Genomic DNA, 22,705 nt, shown 5'->3' with positions numbered 1-22,705 from the left:
CCCCAAGCCTGGTTAACATATATGTCACATGTACACATTATGATATTTATAAACATTCATAGTAAGCTCGATGGCCTAGCGCATGCGTAACAATAATAGCCTGGATTAATTGGAAAACCTTGGCGAGTACGGTGCCTGCATTAAATTATATTTAATCGACCGAGACTTGCTGAATGCAATAAAAAAAAAGGCGAAGGCGAAAGTACGAAGATGCGAAGGCCAGAGTGCGAAGTTGGGATGGAGCGATAGTAGTATCGCTCCTTCGCCTTCGCACCTTCGCACTTTAGGCATCACACCTTCGCACTTTAGGCATCACATCTTCGCTCTTTTGCTCCTTAGCCTTCGCACTATTGCCTTTGCAACTTCGCATCTTCGCCCTAAGGTCGAAGTGGCCCTATTGGAACACCATAGATATATAAGTAAATGTAATTGTTAAAGGGGCATGGTCACGATTTTGGTCAAATTCTTTTTTTCTGTTTTCATTATTTACAATGCTTAAGGAAAGCATTTCTACAGATCAATGAAATTTGAGGGTCAGTTGTAAAGTTATAAGCAAGATACAGGGCTCACAATTCTTTGTCGTGTAAACAAGGCTCGTGCCCTGTTGTTGTTTAAAAAATCTTTTTCAAGCTGATTTGTCTATCTTCTTATCCATTTTAAGCATAAATAAATAGTTCATTCTGTTTAACACATTCATTAGGTCTAAAATTGGAATTTTCACTTCAACATTCAAAATGTAATCAAAAGCTTTGTTTACAAAGCAAAGAATTGTAAGCTCTGTAACTTGCTTATAATTCAACGAATGACACTCAAATTTTGGTTGCCAATTAAAATGCCTTACTGAAGCATTGTGAACATTAAAATCGGAAAAATAATTTTTGACTAAAATCGTGACCATGCCCGTTTCAGATGACAACCATACCCCGATGCAATACGTCAAAGTCTTGTTATAACGGAAAGTTTTATTTTCTAAGCTATACCCTTTCTTTCACTTTAAGTTTATTTGAATATGAATTATAATTTCTTTTTGTAAACTGCAGCAGTAAAAATTACAATAGTGTAAAGACTATTTCACAAATACTAGAATATATACTGAAAAACTTTAATCTACAAGGGGGTCATTATTCTACAGGGGTCACTTTTCTTCATGTGGAGTGTGCTCATTTTTATGAAAATGACACTTATTCTTCAGGCAAAGGGGTCATTCTTCTACGTAGAATAATGAACGGGGGGTCATTTTTCTGCGTAGAATAATGACCGGGGGGTCATTATTCTACGTCGAAAAATCATTATTCTACGGGGGTCATTATTCTTCATTACACCGGCACTGATATAGGAACAGCGTCTATTATGATTCAGGAGAACGACTGTTTTGGGTTAAACTTAGACAGGTAAGGGCTGATTTGGTGTATGGGCATCCCTGCTCTGTATCGTAATAATACAAGTGTGCGGTCATCCCTGCTTGTATTGGTGGTTGTTGCGGCGGAGCACTAGTGTGTGGTGTTGGCCTTTCTAGCCCTACCGCAAGTGTGCGGCACTCCCTGATTGCGTTAGGTTGCGTTGTTGGCGCAAGTGTGCGGCCATCCCTGTTTGCTTTAACGTTGGTACCTGTTGAGTTGCGTAGGTGTGCGGTCATCCCTTCCTCGTAACGTTGAGTCCCTATATATGTGCAGGAGCGGTGATTAAACTCTGCACTTGTAAATATTGGCACAATCAAGGCGATCCGATTCTATCCCGGGTACACGGGGGAACACAGGCAGTGACCCCCTTGCACGTTACATAAATTTTGGTGGCAGCGGTGGGATATCCTAGAATTGCTGCAGAGAGGGAGGATGGACGACATTGACAGAAAGATAATTTTTCTAAGGAAGAAGATTGCAGAGATGCGGAAGCGCAGTGACATGAAGACATCAACCCCAGTGCATGAAAGACGCGCTCTGATCAGAGGTTTTGCAAGGGAAACATCATGCACAAATACGAGGAATACATGTGTAATCATCACTCTGCTAATGAAACATATGCAAACCCGCGCAGCAACGAGATGTTTCCTGAATATTTTGAGCTGTACAATGCGCCAAATTGGAAAACGTGTCATTTGCCAGAAGAATACAACACTTGGTCTTTGAACAGAGCTGATGTGTTTTGGAAGTCTCGGGAAAGGTTCACAAGCCCCGAGATAAGCAGTACATTGGAAGATGCCTACGAAGAGCAAAATTCCATTACACCAGCTACTTATGATGGCAGTTGTCAATGGATCGATTACCATGCGCACTTTGAAGCCTGCTCTGAAATAAATGGTTGGAGTTATGCTACCAAAGGTCTCTACCTGGCTGCTTCCCTCCGAGGCAGTGTACAAGGATGTCCTGGCAATATCCCAAAGGGTGAAAAACCAAACTGAAACACTCATGTTAGCTTTCGAAGATAGATTTGCTCCACCAAGTCTAGCAGAGCTCTACAGAGTTCAAATGCGAGAGCGTCGTCAAATGGCAGGTGAAACTTTTTCAGAGCTGGGACAGGCCATTCAGCGACTTGCTAATATGGCATACGCAACTGCCACTTTTGAGTTCAGAGAATCGTTAGCCAGAGAGCACTTTGTTGACGCACTTGACAATTCTGAGATATGCATCCGTGTAATATAGTCCCGACCAAAGAGCTTGAACGATGCAGTGATACTAGCTGTTGAACTGGAGGCGCACCAAAGAGCCGATAGGAAATCCTATTCACGCCATATCAATGTTGAGACCTCATCTGATGAGCTAGTGGAAATGGTAAAAGCACTGTCTGCCAAGATCGAGTTTCTCCAGACTGATTTGAAGGATTTACAACTTCAACGCAGCAAGTATAATGCACAGGATACTGCCTCATCATCTAAACGTAGGTTATGCTATTTCTGCAGAAAACCGGGACACCTGCGGATTGTGATTGTGTAGTGTGGAAGCAAACAAGTCCAAGCATTTAAGAAGGCGGCGTAGAAGTAGAGCAGAAAACCAGACTTGTAAGACTGACTCCAGTTACAGTGGAAAGAATGCTAGTCGACAAGATGAACCCCTGAACGGAGATGTAGCACAGCATCGTCTTGCCGAAGACTTGTCCAATGGATGCTACCGCGTAGTTACCGTAGAGTCTATGCTAAACATCACCGACAGAAAAATAGTTAAGGACCAAGATCGTTGCCAGAAGATTATTGCAAACAGCTCCAGTGTTACGGTTGGCAGAACCTTCAAGTCAGCAGAAGGCAAAGAAAAGTACACCGAGTGGAAGTTGGCCAGAAGAAAAGAATGTAGGAATGGTCGCAGGCGCAGAGCCATGAAAGGGAGATCTCCTGGTATTCGCTTTGGAAGAGGCAAAAAGAGTTCGCCCGAACGATTGAAGAAACCCAACGGTGTCGAGTCAGATGGCAGCAGATTGCAGGTATCGGATAATATGCCTGGTGAAGTCACAATGCAGGGAATTCCTGACTTGAGAGAGAGTCAGATGTTCCACAAGAGGTGGTAGACGTCTATTGCGAGACGGAAAGTTGAAGTATGCATCTGCAATGTTTAGCTAGAGGTGATACAATGCAATTTGTGTCTGTCGGCTGCAGTTGTGCTCTGTGCACGTGTTCCAGGAAAGAAAGGGCCAGATATTTTTTTTCTTATTGTTTATTTTTTGGGGGAGTATTTTTAATTTGGATACAATTTGACCTTTTTGTGAAGTAGTGGTTTTAGTATTTAGCTCACCTGAGCTGAAAGCTCAAGTGAGCTATTCTGATCACATTTTGTCTGTCATCCGTCTGTCTGTAAACATTTTAGATTTTCAACATCTTCTCAAGAACCACTGGGCCAATTTCAACCAAAATTAGCACAAATCATCCTTAGCATAAGGGGATTCAAAGTTGTGAAAATTAAGGTCCACGCCTTTTTGCAAAGAGAGATAATTAGGAATTTTGAAAATTTTCGAAATATTTTCAAAAATCTTCTTCTCACGAATCATAAGACCAGGAAAGCTGACACGTCTGGAAGCATTTTCAGGTAGTGTAGATTCAAAGTTGTGAAAATCATGACCCTCGGGGGTAATGAGGGACCACAATTGGGGTCGAAGTTTAATATTGGAATATATAGAGTAAATCTTTAAAAATCTTCTCAAAAACTAATCAGCCAGGAAAGCTGAAACTTGGATGGAAGCAGCCTCAGGTAGTGTAGATTCAAAGTTGTGAAATTCATGACTCGCAGGGGTAGGGTGGGGCCACAATTGGGGGTCGAAGTTTTACATAGGAATATTTAGAGTAAATCTTTGAAAATCTTCTACTAAAAAATAATCAGCCAGGAAAGCTGAAACTTGTGTGGAAGCAGCCTCAGGTAGTGTAAATTCAAAGTTGTGAAAATCATGATCCCCGGGGCAACAATGGGGAGTCGAAGTTTTTCAAAGGAATATATTGAGTAAATCTTTAACAAGTGATAAGCTGTCAATGTGACAGCAAACCGGGTTTTCTTTAATGTGAACTGTATCATTAAGACATGTAAACCCGTACCCAGTGAAATGGAGTACCCTATTTGCAATATTTTGCCCAAAAATGACTAAGTTCAAAAGCTGGTAATTTTTTCAGAAATAATCAGAAATCAAAATCCTAGCAATATGCACATTTCTAATATATGTACAATTAATCTGCAAAAGAACAACTTCCTGTCTTGAGAACTCTATGAGTAGTTATCTGTAAAATGAGGGCACCCTATATGCAATATTTTGCTTAAAAATGACTAAGATCAAAAGCTGGTATTTTTTGATAAATTATCTGAAATCAAAAACCTAGCAAAATGCATGCCTCTGATATATGTACAACTGATCTGCAAGAGAACAACTTCCTATCTTGAGAACTGTAGGAGGAGTTATCCGTACAATGAGGCTACCCTATATGCAATATTTTGCCAAAAAAAGGCTAAGTTCAAAAGCTGATATTTTTTTGATAAATTATCGGAAATCGAAATCTTAGCAATATGCACATCTCTGATTACATGTATGTACAATTGATCTGCAAAAGAACATCCTCCTACAGTGTATCTTGAAAACTGTAGGAGGAGTTATCCGTACAATAAGGGTACCCTTTAGGTAGCCTCCCGCCCGCCCGCCCTTTTCAACATTTTAATAACTGGATTTTTCCGTTGGAAAACCCGGTCAAAAATCTTCTTCTCAAAAACTAATCAGCCAGGAAAGTTGAAACTTGTGTGGAAGCAGCCTCAGGTAGTGTAGATTCAAAGTTGCGAAAATCATGATCCTCTTGGGTAGGGTGTGGACACAAAATTAGGGGTCAAATTTAACAAAGGAATATATAGAGTAAATCTTTAAAAATCTTCTCAGAAACTAATCAGCCAGGAAAACTGAAACTTGTGAGAAAGCATCTTCAGGAAGTGTAGATTCAAAGTTGTGAAAATCATGATCCCTGGGGGTAGGATGGGGCCACATGGGGGTATTAAAGTTTTACATAGGAACATATAGAGTAAATCTTTAAAAATTTTCTTCTCAGAAACTAATCAGCCAGGAAAGCTAAAACTTGTGTGGAAGCAGCCCCAGGTAGTATAGATTCAAAGTTTTGAAAATAATGACACCCCGGGGGTAAGGTGAGGCCACAATAAATAGGGGGGGGGGGGGTGGTCAACGTTTTACATAGGAATATGTAGAGTAAATCTTTAAAAATCTTTTTCTCAGAAACTAATCAGACAGATGATTCTTTATATTGTTAAGACTTTGGCCCCAGGACAATACTTCGGCCTCGCAAGAAGGTTCAGAGTTTGATGTAGGTTTATATCCCATATATAAACATTTGTAAAGGGTTTTTTTGAGAACTGCATTACTTAACATGTGATCTGACTATTAAATCATCCTGCTACGAAAGGGACTAATGATTATAAACATAAGGAATTTCCAGGGGGAAAAATTGATTTTATTTATACAGGATCTACATGTATTATTGTACATTGTCCAGATAGTTTGTATTAAGACTCCATTAAGCTGATTGTATCATACCTATTGTTCCTGTGGTGAGCGATGTGGCCCATGGGCCTCTTGTTAGTTTTGCTAGGATACAAAATTCTGAGGTGGGGGTAGTGAAGCGGGCAGCTTATTACTGTATTTTGGCTTAGAATTATTCCGCTTTGATTGATTGATTTTTGATAATTTAAATAATGTTTCCAATAATAACCAATTTGCGTCATAATCTTTTTTATACAATAATAAATACTCAATGTTTATAAGTTTTTATGCATAAGTAGTTTAGGGTTAGGCCGGATTAGTTTTTTTTCCCCGTTTAAGAAACCACAAATTCTTTTAGGCCGGTGTAATGAAGAATAATGACCCCCGTAGAATACCGGGGGTCATTTTTCGACGTAGAATAATGACCCCCCAGTCATTATTCTACGCAGAAAAATGACCCCCGGTCATTATTCTACGTAGAAAAATGACTCCTTTGCCTGAAGAATAAGTGTCATTTTCACAAAAATGAGCACACTCCACATGAAGAAAAGTGACCCCTGTAGAATAATGACCCCCTTGTAGTTTTTCAGTATATTTTTTAGTATTTGTGAAATAGTCTTTACACTGTTGTAAATTTAACTGCTGTAGTTAACAGAAAGTAACAGAAATTATAATTCATATTCAAATAAACTTAAAGTGAAAGAAGGGTATAGCTTAGAAAATAAAAATCATTCCGTTATAACAAGACATTGACGTATTGCATCGGGGTATGGTTGTCATCTGAAACGGGCATGGTCACGATTTTAGTCCAAAAAAAATTTCCGATCTTAATGTTCACAATGCTTTAGTAAGCATTTTTTATAGGCAACCAAAATTTGAGTGTCACTCGTTACATTTTGAATGTTGAAGTGAAAATTCTAATTTTAGACCTAATGAATGTGTTAAACGTAAAGTACTGTTTATTTATGGTTAAAATGAATAAGAAGATAGACAAATCAGCTTGAAAAAGATGTTTTACTGGTATATTGAACCTATGTAAACAACAACAGGGCACGAGCCTTGTTTACATGACAAAGAATTGTGAGCTTTAAGCATTGTAAATAATGAAAACAGAAAAATAGAATTTGACCAAAATCGTGACCATGCCCCTTTAACAATTACATTTACATATATCTATGGTGTTCCGATAGGGCCACTTCGACCTTGATATAGGGCGAAGATGCGAAGTTGCAAAGGCGATAGTGCGAAGGCGAAGGAGCAAAAGAGCGAAGATGCGACGACGAAGTGCGAAGATGTGATGCCTAAAGTCTGAAGGCGAAGGAGCGATACTACTACCGCTCCTTCCCAACTTCACACTCTGGCCTTCGCATCTTCGCACTTTCGCCTTCGCCTTTTTTGATTGCATTCAGCAAGTCTCGGTCGATTACATAGAATTTAATGCAGGCACCGTACTCGCCAAGGTTTTTCGATTAATCAAGGCTATTATTGGTACGCATGCGCTAGGCCATCGCACTTACTATATGAATGTTTATAAATATTTTAACGTGTTCATGTGACATAAATGTTTACCAGTGCTGGCTATGCCTAATCATTATATACTCCACACAAAATTTAATGTCCACCATAATGTGTACATGTACATACATGTATGCAATTCCAGACTCCTGTCACTTACCAGCCGTCTTCTTACCGTGGACTAGACACAGTAACATTCTAATTTTATTATGCGACACTCCTTGCTCATGCATGGATCTAGAGGGGGAGAGGGGGTCCGTCCCCCGCGAAAATTCAATATTAATAAATTCACGCAGTAAAAGGGGAGAGGGGGTCCGGACCCTATCCCCCTGAATAATTTAATTTTATTAATTTTTTAAATATAAAATTTCCAAAATATGCCTCGGAACCCTTAAACGATAGAGAGCTCCGCAATTATAAAACATAGGTAATCACAGATTACAAAGCTCACCGAGACGAGGCATTACCTTTATGAGGCATCACCTTTATGAGACCACCTTTATCATATTATATGAAAACCATCCTTCATGATCTTGGATATTCATGGATTCTGTTTTGACACATTATCGTATATCATCTGTTAAAAAATTGTATGATAATCATATGATCATATGTTAATACAATACAATAATATAAAATTAAAAATTGCATCCTATCATACTTACAATATATATCATATAATACCATAAAATACCGTACAAAAATTGTGAGATATGATATTGTAACGTATGATATGACATTGTATTGTGTTATATATTATTGTATTTGTTCAAATAATACATTATCATAAAACATAATACAATATAGTATTATATGAAACAATATCATATTACAATAATACATCATAACATTGAAACATATGTTATTATATTGTATAATATAGTATGATATTGTATTGTATGATACTGTATCATATTTGATTAATAATGTGATATTGTATTATATGATACAATATAATTTGATACAACATCATATCAAATGATACAATATCATGGGATAAAATAAAATATTATATACTACAATTATTTTATACATATTGTATCATATGATACACTATTATATATTAAAACATCATAAAATACAATTTCATGTAATATGATAATATATCATATAAACAAACATCATATTATACAATATCGTATGATACGATATTTAATAATATTATTTTCATGCATTATAACGAATTCTATCATTGGTTTTTTTTATATCACGTGTCGAAGTATAAAAATGCGAATTGACCTGTACTTTCTAAAAATAAGCTTTAAAAAACTCGGATTGACCTGTATTTTCTAAATATATATAAGGGAAAATTTGCTCTAATGTTAAAATGAATTTGATTGGCTGGCGTGATTAACCTTCCCTACGCGTAAACAAACAACAAAGATGGAAGTTGCAGACGTTAAAGCAAAGGATTGTTTTGCGACAATTAATGACGCGGAAATGAAAGTTATTATGGAAAGTGTTGATGCAAGGAACACTAACAGAGTAACTGCAACAGCCGTTAAGCTATTTCGGGAATATCTCGAGGCGAAAGGCGAGAGCGGAGACTTCGAAAATTTTGAGTGCGAGAAGTTAGACGACTTGCTAGCTAAATTTTACATGGAAGCTAGAACGAAGGATGGAGATATGTATAAAAAGTCAACTATGCTTTCGTATAGACAGGGGTTACAACGGTAATTGGAGATACACAAAGAGATTAACATTGTAAAGGGAGAGGAGTTTAAGAAATCCACGAAAGCATTCAAGTGTATTGGGAAAGAACTAAAAAAACGGGGGCTTGCGGCCATAGAACATTACCCAGCCATATCTGATGAACACATGGAGACCATCTATGATTATTTAACTAAACGGTTGGAGGATGCCCAGATCTTGCAATACAAGGTAATTTTCATTATCTCTGAAGAAAATACTGTTTACGTGTACATTGAGCCACAGTCAAATTAAAGACTTATAAGTAATTGTAAACCATATATTTGCAAATGAAATCAATTTATTTAAGTATCAGTATTTAGTAATAACAAAAGATATGGTTAAAAATAGGTCTTCCTGGATATCATGCTACATTTTGGAAGAAGGGGCAGGGAGAATTTATCACACCTTACAAGAGATGATTTTGCTGTGATGAATGGAGATGGTGGACTGTTTGTTTACAAAACAAGGGATGAAAAGACCAAAAACCACCAGGATGATAGTGAAAGATCTTCAGATGGCAGAATGTATGAGATAAAAGGTATTTATTGATTAAGTAGTAATTTTAGACAGTTAGCATATGACTTTCTGTTACAACTATTTCACTTTCTGTTAATACATGTAATAATAAAAACTGTATATCTTCTTTTAAAAAGCGAAACAAACTGAATTTAAAGCAATAAATAACCGATTTGTTTCATTTTCAGGTAGTGACAGATATCCGGTCCGTAGTTTTGTGAAGTTGATCCGAAGGCTGAACCCAAACTGTCTACGCTTGTTCCAACAACCAAGAACCAGTCCTAAGGATGGTGTTTATTTTAATAACATTGCAGTTGGTCATAATGGACTCGGACAGTTCATGCAAACTATCAGTAAAATATCAGGGATATCTACAATTGACACTAACCACTCATGCCGAGCGACAACCGTCAGTGTCCTCGATGCTGCACAAATACCGAGCAGACACATCATGTCCGTTACTGGTCATAAAGCAGAGTCCTCATTAAAAACCTATTCAGGAAGAACTGATGAAAAGACAAAGAAGATCATGTCGGAAAAAATCAGCGAGAAAATAAGAGAAAAAAACCCTCTGCAACCTCTAGATGATAATGTACAAGCAGACTTTAGCTTGGTTCCATTGACAGATTCTCAGGAAAATTGTCTCTTGGATGACTTGAATGACATGGATGGTGTGGATGACATTTTGCGTTCCATTGATGACAATGAAAATGTATTCAAACAAACTGTTAATCATTATTCAGTTCAAGCAAATGCTATGTTACCTGCTGCTCCAGTACTTAGAAATTGCTCAAATGTTACTATCAATTACAACATAACATGTTCTGGAATACCTAAAATTATTTGAATAAAGTGTTGTTATTTCAGGAAAAAGGAACTTACTCTATTAATTAATTGTTTTGATAAAATATTACTTTATCGGTATAAAAGCACAACATTGATATAAAAACTGCTTGATTGCTTAAGATGTTTTCATAATTTTAGTCTTGCCAATTCTTCTTTGGAAAATAAAATAACAAATGGAAAATATTATAACAAATGTAGCCCTTTCGCTCGGTCAATCCATAAAAATATCGACTTCACAGAAAAGCAGTCTCGTGCTTCGTGCTCGGTCGAAAAGCTTTTCTGTGAAGTCGATATTTCTATGGATCGACCTCATGAAAGGGCTATATTTGTATAATATTATTTTCATGCATTATAACCAATTCTATCATTGGTTCTTTTGATATCACGTGTCGAAGTATAAAAATGCGAATTGACCTGTACTTTCTAAAAATAAGCTTTAAAAAACTCGGATTGACCTGTACTTTCTAAATATAGATAAGGGAAATTTTGCTCTAATGTTAAAATGAATTTGATTGGCTGGCGTGATTCACCTTCTCTACGCGAAAACAAACAACAAAGATGGAAGTTGCAGACGTTAAAGCAAAGGATCGTTTTGCGACAATTAATGACGCGGAAATGAAAGTTATTATGGAAAGTGTTGATGCAAGGAACACTAACAGAGTAACTGCAACAGCCGTTAAGCTATTTCAGGAATATCTCGAGGCGAAAGGCGAGAGCGGAGACTTCGAAAATTTTGAGTGCGAGAAGTTAAACGTCTTGCTAGCTAAATTTTACATGGAAGCTAGAACGAAGGATGGAGATATGTATAAAAAGTCAACTATGCTTTCGTATAGACAGGGGTTACAACGGTATTTGGAGAGACACAAAGAGATTAACATTGTAAAGGGAGAGGAGTTTAAGAAATAAGGTAGGAGATTTCTTTAGCATCCTTGATAATGGAGATAAGGCTCTGCATCAGAAGCAACCTCTGCATTTCATTTATAATATAATTAAATCAGCTATGCAAGCTATCATCTATAAAACATGTGACCTGTTCCGAAAAACTAAACCTCATCAAGCATCATAAACCTAATGTCAGATTCAGCATTCAAGCCTGGCAGGTGCATCAGTATCATAAGACGCACCATCCATGCAAGTTTGGTGAAGTTAGGACCAATAATAACTAAGATATCATCATCAGAGGGCACCAGCAATGAAAACCTTTACCTCTTCAAGCATCCCCAGCCTATGGCTCTGATTCAGCGTCCATGCCTGTCAGGTGCATCTGTATCATAAGACTCACCATCCATTCAGGTTAGATGAAGAAGTAATAGCTTAGATATAGGACCTGCACCAAAAACTTTAACCAGCTCCGGACGCCAACGTCGAGAGTATCGCATAGGCTCCCCTTGACTTCGTCTCAGTGAGCTAAAAAGGCGAAAGCGCGAAGATTCGAAGGCGAGAGTGCGAAGTTGCAAAGGCAAGGAAGCGATAGTAGTATCACTTCTTCGCCTTCGCAACTTGGCACTTTCGTCTTCGCATCTTCGCGCTTCGCCGTCGCATCTTTTATATTCATCCTATTGTTCATGAATTATACTTGCATTTAGGATTTCCACTATTACAAACTGCGGGGTATGCAAGTGCATCACGCGGAATGAATGAAACCAAAATTATGAAAAGTTTACTCCACTGTTAGGCATTATAACCAAGCTGAAGTTAGTAGGCACTGACAGCAGCCATTACGCCAGTAGAGGATAACGGCCAATTTGGAAAATCGTCAAAGTACTGAGAGTACTCGTACAGAAAATATATTTTACTTTATCGTCGGCATACTTTAGTAAGCTTAGTTAATATCAAGATGATTAATGCATCAAAAGTTTGTATGAGCATTGGTAACTTTGGATACAATAAAGATCGTGTAATCAAAATCAAGGGGGATATAATTCCCTAACATGGGCCCTAACCTCTTATCAACGCTTTTAGAAATAATCTTTTCTTATTATAATCGATCAGTGTTTATAATGTATTAAGATTTACTATAGTCAGGTACTCTTTACACATTTGCTCTAAAAGAATAAAGTCTATTCATGATCACAAATACAACATTACAACAAATGTTTAGAATATTGATGTTCATGTATCACGTAGAAAAAAACAAAACTAACGCAAAATGATTTTTTTAAAATCACTTTCCTCAAAAAATGTAAATAAGAAGAATTCATATTCCTACGTTACTTGTCCCCTTAGTCTTTTTCCATAAAGATATATACATGTATCATTCTAAGATTGACAATTCATTCACCAGTGAATATTGCTTATATTATTACAACAATTATTCTTTTATGATTATTGTTCGTTAATTATGGCACAATATCCTCATTGTGTATGAATCTGTCTTTATTTGCGCCATTTCCCGCCGTATGTCGATGAGAGAAGTGACGTAACTGTTAACAATCAATTTGTGGCAATATAAGAGTGTTTTGTGTGTGCCTGCTACGGATATGAAAAACTATCTACAGCGATTTATTTACAAATTCGGTGTTTATAACTTCAAAATCAGTTGAACAGGGTGAAAAATTAAGTAAATTTCAAAGTCATATCTTGATACGGTGTAACCAATTTTTATTCATGTTTACGGGGGGGGGGGGGGTCAATTTTCTATGGGGGTCATTTTTCTTCATGTTTAACATGAAGAAAAATAACCCCTGGGTCTTTTTTCTTCAGAAAAATCCAATTATTCTTCACCTAGGGGGGTCATTATTCTACGGTGAATAATGACCCCCGGTCTTTATTCTACAGGGGTCATTATTCTTCATGACACCGGCACGTCTATTATGGTCAGGAGAACGACTGTTTGGGAATAAACTTAGACAGGTACGGGCAGATTGAGTGTGTGGTAATCCCTGCTTTATCTAATCACCGTGTGATCTAACCTACGATACAGGGTGTGCGGTCATCCCTGCTCTGTAACGCATAACTGCAATTGTGCGGCCATTCTTGCTTGTATTGGTGGTGGTTGCAGCGGAGCACTAGTGTGTGGTCTGACTTTCTACCGCAAGTGTGCGGCACTCCCTGATTGCGTTAGGTTGCGTTGTTGGCGCAAGTGTGCGGTCATACTTGCTTGCGTTAACGTTGGTACGTGTTGGGTTGCGTAGATGTGCGGACATCCCTTCCTGCGTAACGTTGAGTCCCTATATATGTGCAGGAGCGTTGAATAAACTCTGCATTTGTAAAGATTGGCAGCAATCAGGGCTATCCGATTTTCTCTCGGGTACGGGCCCGCGCGGGAACTTAGCCAGTGTCCCCCTTGCACGTTACATTAACTCAGTTTAATTTCTTCTGGCCAGAAGATTTTTAAAGATTTTTCTCAATATATTCTTATGTTAAAATTTGACGCCCCATTGTTGCCCCATTCCATCCACGGAGATCCACGGGATCATGATATGAACAAACTTGAATCTACACTATCTGAGGATTTTTCCACACAAGTTTAAGCTTTTCTTGCTAATTGATTTCTGAGAAGAAGATTTGTGAAGATTTTTCTCAATATATTCCTAAGTAAAAATTCTATTTCCCATTGTGGCCCGCCCTTCCCCCGGGGATCATAATTTGAAGAAAGAACAAGGGGCAATAAGACAAAAAATCTGCTTAATTCAAAGTTAACATTTTATGGTGATTTTTAGTAAGATATCATTCGTATATCCAATGTCAGCAATATTTTTATTGAAAAATCACCATATAGTTAATTTGAGAGCAAAAGTTTAAAAAATATCATAAAATCAGATTTCTTAAATTTTTTAAATACTTTTTCAATTCTTAAAATAATACCAGGTATTCAACTAATATAACTATTCCAAAACAATGCAACATATCATATATATATATAAACATGATATTAACCAAAAACTGCATAAAACACAATTTTTGGGGTAAAAAGGCTTTTTTCATAACAAAAAAAATCAGATTTCAGGAAATGTTACAATTACTGTGTAATATCTTTACAGTATAGAACATCTTCAATTCATGGGAAATTAGTGTAGAATACAAGGCAGTTAAAAGGAAAACTGTAGATATATAAAATAATATAATAGGAACCAAAACTTGAATTTGATGTAAAATGTTGAATAAAATATATCTTTATTTACAACCTGTGCATAAAAACTTTGATTTCTCAGATATTTTTTAAACATGGAACGCTTGGAAAGATAAGAAATGCTTTGATATTTCAACAACCCCATCATATTAATACAAGATAATTGAACATATTACTAACAAACATGAAGAACATAACAATATCTATGGAGAGAGGAGCATTGAATATCAACTTCTCCAACCAACAAAAATTTAAGCAGTTCTAGGTACATGTACATGGTTAAACTGTTAACAAATAAAGGTGGCCCCACCCTACCCCAAAGGTCATGATTTTCACAACTTTGAATCTACACTACCTGGGAATGCTTCCACACGTTACAATATTTCTGGCTGAATGGTTTTTTTAAAAAGATTTTTAAAAATATAAACAAATTTAAATTAAGTTTTGATTATCTCCCCTTGAAAAAAAAGTGTTGCCCTTTATTTTTAAAAACTTGAATCCTCTCAACCTATTTATGTTTTATGTCAAGTTTGGTGGAAATTGGCCATGTGGTTCTGGAGAAGAAGTCAAAAATGTAAAAACTTTAAAGACAGACAGACGGACAGAAAGACGCCGGACAAAAAGTGATCAGAAAAGCTCACTTGAGCTTTTAGCTAAGGTGAGATAAAAACGAACACAGATATTAAACTAGACATCATTGAGATGGTTTCATCTCAAAGGGCCCATGCTTAATAAACGACATTATGATGAAAATCATTTTACAAAGAGGTCTGTTATAACATTGATCTTTGACTTTGAAGTTTGGTTTAAGTTCAGTGCACACCCAAAAAAGAGAGGCAGACTAGGTTAAAGTGAACTCAATTTTAGAAACATCAGCTAAGACCTTCTTAAAGTTCAAAATTTGGTTCACGGTAATTGCACCTTAAAGTACTTTATGTAAAGTATGAGCCACACTAGGCCAATGTGAGTAATATATAGTCTGAACAAGGAATTTCAGATGTTTTATATGACCTTAACCTTAGTGGCTTACACCTGGAAACTTCACTGAAGGTCCCTGCAAACCCTTTACCTAAAGGTGGGTAAACTATGAGCCAGCTTAAACCAAGGGGAAAGGAAATACTGTAAAAGTAGAAAGTTTGACGTGGAGAAAACACTGAAGAATATGACGAATGATCTTTTACATCTCGCTTTTCATTTAAAAAAAACACAATTTGTATCGTTGCCTTATTGATTTTGTTTAATTTTGCGCATCTCAATCAACTTGCTTTGCGCCTTGCTGCTCCATGGTCCACGAGCACTGGGGGACCATATTGAGCCCCGTATACGTATGTCCCAGTTAAGCACTAGCTCTTCTGGGATTATCTCGAGTTTTTCAATCTGAGAATTAATTAATTCCAAATATTCTGTTTCTATTTTGTCGAAGTCATTGGGTGAATGGTTGCTATACGTTTCGTGAAATTCATTCTTTCCAACACTGAACGAGCCCAACCTTTTTTCAGGGATAGAGACCCCCCCCCCTATTTTTTCCAGTAGACTTTTTCTTTACGTAAGATAATACCCGTCCGATGCAACGAACAATATTTGTGCTTATTACCCCCCCCCCCCCCCATTCCCACAGGTCTCTGATGTATTCCTGTACATCTTTATCCAGTGAAGTTCACAGTAAAGCGATCGTCCATGGCCACGTTTTTTTTCTGTTGTCCATTTTTTTTTTTCAATTACATAATGTATGACGCTTTGAATCTGTGTACTGTGCTTTCATGGACACTTTTGTGTAAAACATTTGAAAAGTGTTTAGCAGCTCTGGTTTCCCCATCATGAATAGAAAAACGTGCAATTTTGACCTTTATTTGTGGTGATATATATCAATACTGTCCACGTTTGCTTTTCCTCCAAGTGGGACTAGAGCTGATAATCTCTGCATCTACCAGCTGATTAACTTTGTCAGGTAGATTTTTTGGGGGTCTCTGAAATGGTCGGATCTGGTAACCCAGGTTTGGGCCCAGCCGATTTTAACCAGCGCTACATGCTTACTGGCAATAAAAAATGAATTTGAATAACTACCCTTTATTGATGATTTGACACGAGTTCATTAGTAGTCATAGTAGTCAAGCGCTATCATATGTAAAGAAACAAAATGATAACACTCTCTCTCTCTCTCTCTCTCTCTCTCTCTCTCTCTCTCTCTCTCTCTCTCTCTCTCTCTCTCTCTCTCTCTCTCTCTCTCTCTCTCTCTGCAAAGTGAGGAAACAGAGAAAGATTGCATTCTATGACAAATTTCATTCAATTTTTTTTCATTTGAAACGAAGAAAGATAAATTTTTTTTATAATTTAGCAAAATGTAAAATCGTCAAAGTTTCCACTAATCGATATCAATTTTTTTAAATTTGAAAATCGTAAAAATCATGCCGCCAATTTAATCACAATACAGTATTTTCGATACAATTGAAGTGGAATAGACAGACAGACGGATCACTGGGGCATTTCAAAGCGAGACTTTGATTAAAAATCGAATTTTACATCAAATGAATTTTGCACTGTAACAAAATAAAGTCGGAGAACAGCCTAGCTGATCCTGTCCACTTACCAGAAGCCACTGTTTTGATGGCATCATCCTGACCGATGATGTGCTCACTCAGCCTCTGCTCCAGTGGGAACTTTCTCCTCTCCTCTGCAGCCATAAGCTCTAAAAATAATAATAATAACTAGACACGATCTCGTTGCGAGCAACGAGGAGGTCTTCCGTCTGATTTTAGAACTTTAGATTTATGTTCGATCTTGATTTTGCTATTTAACAGCTAAACATGATTTAAAACAGGAAAAGAGGGTCTACATTTAAAGGGCCAGATACTATTTTTTTTCAGGTGTAAGAGCTTTGTTCAACAAGTGGTCAGAAATTCTTGAGATATCTTATAAAAAAATATTTTAGGGGCCGGACCTTATCTCCATTTTGGGGCCACTGAACCAAAATTTTAAGGTTGCATGTTGTTAAGTACATCATTTCGAGCATATTTTCTTTATACTGCATTTCAACATATTTTTCCTTTTTGAGATATAGGTGAGCAAAGTTTTGGACTTTTGACCCCTTAAAAATCCCTAATAACGGAACACATGAGAAAATCATTATAATGTTAAGCTACATAACTGTTAGATAAACATATCTGCTTCCATAATCTATTCCGAAATATCCCTCGGTAAAGAACTATAGGAAAAAGAATTTAGAGCCCCCTAGTTCCCTAATATTAGGGGCCAGTCCCTTTTTCTTGGTATCAAATGAAAGGTCATTTGATTATAAAGACATTTTGTTCAACAAGTGTTCAGAAATTCGTTACCGTTCTTGAGATATCTGAGAAAGAATGTTTTAGGGGCCGGTCCCTTATCTCCTTATTGGGGCCGCTAAACCAAATTTTTTAGGTTGAATGTTATTAAGTACATCATTTTGAGTATCTTTTCTTTTATACTGCATTTCAAAATATTTTTCCTTTTTGAGATATAGGTGATCAAAGTTTCGGACTTGTGACCCCTAAAAACCCCTAATTACGTAACATATGAGAAAATCGTTATACTGCTGGGATTTATAACTGTAAGATAAACATATTTGCTTCTATAATCTTTTACAAAATATCCTTCGGTAAAGAGCTATAGCAAAAAGACTTTAGAGCCCCCTAGTTCCCTAATATTAGGGGCCAGTCCCTTTTTCTTGGTATCAAATGAAAGGTTGTTTGATTAAAATGACATTTTGTTCAACAAGTGTTTAAAAATTCGTTACCGTTCTTGAGATATCTGAGAAAGAATGTTTTAAGGGCCGGTCCCTTATCTCCTTATTGGGGCCACTGAGCCAAAATTTTAAGGTTTCATGTTGTTAAGTACATCATTTTAAGGATCTTTTCTTTTATACTGCATTTCAAAATATTTTTCCTTTTTGAAATATAGGTGATCAAAGATTTGGACTTTTGGCCCCTAAAAACCATTAATTACGTAACACATGAGAAAATCGTTATACTGCTGGGCTTTATAACTGTAAGATAAACATATTTGCTTCTATAATCTATTTCAAAATATCCCTCAGTGAAGCGCTATGGGTAAAAGAGTTTAGAGTCTTCTAGTTCCCTAATTTGAGGGGCCAGCCCCTTTTTCCTGATATCAGCTGAAAGGTCTTGTAAACATAAACCTTTTTTACATTACATGTCTTAATAAAATATTTTCCAGAAAAGAGATAAAGAAAGAAAAGCACGAAAATTCACGACGTTTTTTTAATCTCAATTTTCGGGTCCAGGCGAGCGTCGGCGCTATTCGAGATAAAAATGATTTGAGACCATCATGCATAACTTCAGTCTTTTGTCTACCATCCCTGAAAATTTTAACTTTATATCTGCAATAGTTAAAGAGGAGTTCCACCGACAAAATACCCCTATAAAAATCATAAAATCGACGATATCTCAAAAACGGAAGTGACGTCATCAATGAAAAAAATTTGCAACAAGGTTCAGATCAATACCTATCAGATCTAAAAGTTTCATAAAAATTAAATGAGCCGTTGCTGAGAAATGGCGTGCACAAAATTTGTAAGAAAAAAAATAATAACTAGAGCAAAGCTCGTTGCAAAGCAACGAGTGGGTCTTCCATTAATGTGGGAAGTAAAGCTGGAAGTTCCTGTAAGAAGCAGAGCTCTTTTAAAACCAATAACAAGAGTAACGATAAGAAAAAGATGAAAAAATCGAATTATTCCTGGTACGACTTAACAAAATCCGAATGATTTTAAGTACGAATGAACAAAAACCTTTCAGATTTCAAGAACGACTTAACAAAAACAAATCCGAATGTGTTCAAGTACGACTTAACAATTATTTTTGGTACGAGTTAATTTTACTTTGAATATAACGCTATTTTCTCAACCAAGAACGTGGAAACAAAATTTCCTGAAAATTTTTAAATCCCAATATTTTTGTAATGCATCGTCCGATTTTTTAAACGGATTTCAGTTTTAAATTAAGCATTAAAAAGCTTCTTTGTTGCTTTATGATTAATATCAAATTATTGGTGAGAAAAGAGTTAGTATAAAAAGACTAAATAGCCCTTCTGGCCCCTAATTTGAGGGGTCAGTACCTTTTTTTTTTATATCAAATAAAAGGTCTCGCTAATTTAAACATTTTGTTCTACAAGTGTTCACAAATTGTAAAACGTTATCGAGATATCTAAACAACTGTGTTTTAGGGGCTGACCCTTTAACCCCTTATCGGGTTTTTGCTCTACATTGCTTTTCAAAATATTTCTTCTTTTTCAGATATTAATGATCAAAGTTTTGAACTTTGGCCCCTTGAAACCCCTAATTACGTAACATATGACATAGGTATGATACTGTATAGATAAACAGCTGTACAATGTGCATTTTTGCTTTTATAAATAATAACAAAATATTTTTCAGTAAAGAGTTATTATAAAAAAACCTTTAGAGCCCCCTTGGCCCTTAATATGAGAGGCCAGCCCCTTTTTCTTGATATCAAATTAAAGGTCTTGCAAATATAAACATATTTTGTTCCACGAGTGTTCAGGAATTGTTAACCTTTCTCAAGATATCTGTATAAATGTGTTTTAGGGGCCGACCCTTAAACTCCTTACCGGGGCTACGAACAACAAAATTTTAGTTTTCGTATTGTTGAGAACATTATTTTAAACAACTTTTGTTCTACAGTGCTATTCAAAATATTTCTCATTTTTCTGATATTAATGATCAAATTTTTCAACTTCTGGCCCCTTGAAACCCCTAATTACGTAACATATGACTTAGGTATGGTACTGAATAGATAAACAGCTGTACTGTGAACATTTTTGCTTCTATAATTAATAACAAAATATTGTTCAGTAAAGAGTTATTGTAAGAAGACTTTAGAGCCCTCTTGGCCCCAAATTTGAGGGGCCAGCCCCTTTTTCTTGATATCAAATTAAAGGTCTTGCAAAAATAACTATCTTTTACATTACATGTTTTAACAAAATATTTATACATCAAAAGATATTACAGAAAATGTGCGAAAATTTCGTGAAAAAAATTGGTGCTAATTTTCAGGTTCAGGCGAGCTTCGAGGCCTTGAGCCATTTTCATAATTGGAAGCATGGGGGTACATCTACATACATTCATCTACAATCCCTGAAAATTTCAAGCTTCTATCTTGATTAGTTTTGGAGGAGATGCGTGGACAAAATGATCCTTAAAAATTTACAAAATCGTCAATATCTGAAACCGGAAGTGACGTCATCATTTGAGAATTTAATAATATGTAGCACCGATCATGCTTTATCAGTCCTGAAAATTTTGTGCATATCGGTTGTATAGTTTTTGAGAAATTGCGCTCCAAAAAAGTCAGAAAAAGAAAAAAAAGAATAATAAAGAAAAAGAAACCGTAGAATAACAAGAGGGTCTTCCGTTGGAAACGGAAGACCCTAATAATAGGGAAGAAGAAACAAAGCAATAACAAAAACGGAAGACCTTAATAATAATACGGTGAAATACCCGTTCATATTTATTGTTCGGTTAATATAACAGCTTCTTTAAGTGCACCCCACTTGTATAATATTAATGGAAAGATTGCTTTTGTCAATTGAGTTTCACACCTTTTCACGTGCTAGATTTTCATGAGTAGCTGGTATAAACACTCTGAGTCCCCAGATTACTATGAAATTTACTGATAGCACCGGGCAGACAGAATTAGTCACGCATTACCGCATTGGCACATGGCTTGGGTATCTGTCAAGTGTCATGTTTGATTACTGCAGTTCTTTTTAAAAGTGAATGTAATAGGAAGAATGTGCTTAAATTAAAGAAAAGTTTTGCACAATTTTCTTGTGGGTTACTATCCGAAAGTATGATAGTTGAAAAAAATGGGAAGAATGGAAGACGCTTATGAAAAGCTGCAAAACTCAGTGACGGATCTCAAGGCGCGGTCCATGACCTCGTATTTTCAGGAATCCTGAAACAAAGAGGGGAAGACACGGAGGCCCTGCTACAGGATTTCCTTCAGAAAAAAAATACAAATTCGACTACGAAACCGCTTTCGAACGTGTCCACAGAATGGGTAGGTGGAACAAGTTTAGTGAGCACCAACGAAATATGGTTGCTAAATCTACATATGATAAAGATAGGGAGTTCATCCGGACCAATGCGGCACAGAAACTGAAGAGATCGAATGTCTGGATGAACGAGCAATCTCCCCCAGAAATTGAAGAGAAAAGAAAAAAGCTCTAGCAGGTCATGCGTCAGGCCAAGAAAGATAATCAAAGTACAGAGAAGACTGTAAGATGGAGGCGTCGTATGAATGTGGCATATTACGTGTATGATAATTATTGTCGTCAAAAACCAGCGGCCAGTATCGCATACATGTGCTAATACTTAACGTTTACACTGGTCGTTAGTTTCCTACATTAATAAATATGTGGAAATCATAGTTGTAATCTCAATCCACACTTTATAAAAGCTACGACTCTTGGGCTCATCTTTTGGAGAAAACCCGTAGATTAATCAAAGTAGCCTTTCTAAAATAGAAATTTGTAACTATATGTTTGTATCAATATCATTTGACATTAAAATCCGTTTCGGTGTGTATTTTGTTTTACCCAGATTGCATCATTAAATATGTGGGTTGCCACCATATAGTGAATAAATAAATAAAAATTAAAGCGATTTCATAACAGTACGCCCAAATATTTGATTGTATAAAGAGAGGAAATTTGGGGTTATCCCTTTTGACCTTTGGGTTGACCCCGCAAAGGGGAACAACTTTTGAAAAATGTGGATTGGACTATCGTACTTTAAAGATATTTGAGATTTCTGAAAGAAACGAGAACAAATAAAGCTTTGGTATAATAAAATACCTTACAGGTTTTTTTTTTAACTATTTGGTCATACACGTAGAGTGTTTATTGTCCCTCTCGACAGCATTATCCCTTAATTTCCTCACGGTGAAAAAATTGCAGTCTCGTGGGCCAAAGCCAGTTAATACATGTAGGTGTATAGAAAACGGAATGAGTTTACAAGACCCTGCTTGATAAAACTGGAAAATGCTTTTGGAATGCACGTCATCATGAAACCGCAGAGTAAATCAATATTTTTTCTTCGATTCCGAG

The 22,705-nt window shown here is 36.5% G+C and overlaps 1 protein-coding gene across 1 annotated transcript in view; it reads right to left on the bottom strand.

The window, feature by feature from the left end:
* Positions 1–17,268, bottom strand: part of LOC128175853 (caseinolytic peptidase B protein homolog) — a 43,867-nt gene extending 26,599 nt beyond the window's left edge. The window contains exon 1 of the mRNA XM_052841707.1: positions 17,175–17,268. Coding sequence (XP_052697667.1) covers positions 17,175–17,268 — 94 coding nt within the window. The remainder of the gene's footprint in view (positions 1–17,174) is intronic.
* Positions 17,269–22,705: the final 5,437 nt, after the last annotated feature.

The sequence above is a fragment of the Crassostrea angulata genome, chromosome 3, assembly GCF_025612915.1.
Source record: "Crassostrea angulata isolate pt1a10 chromosome 3, ASM2561291v2, whole genome shotgun sequence".
Taxonomy (NCBI): Eukaryota; Metazoa; Mollusca; class Bivalvia; order Ostreida; family Ostreidae; genus Magallana; species Magallana angulata.
Note: the sequence above shows the minus strand (reverse complement) of the source record. Positions and strands in the feature narration are given on the sequence as shown.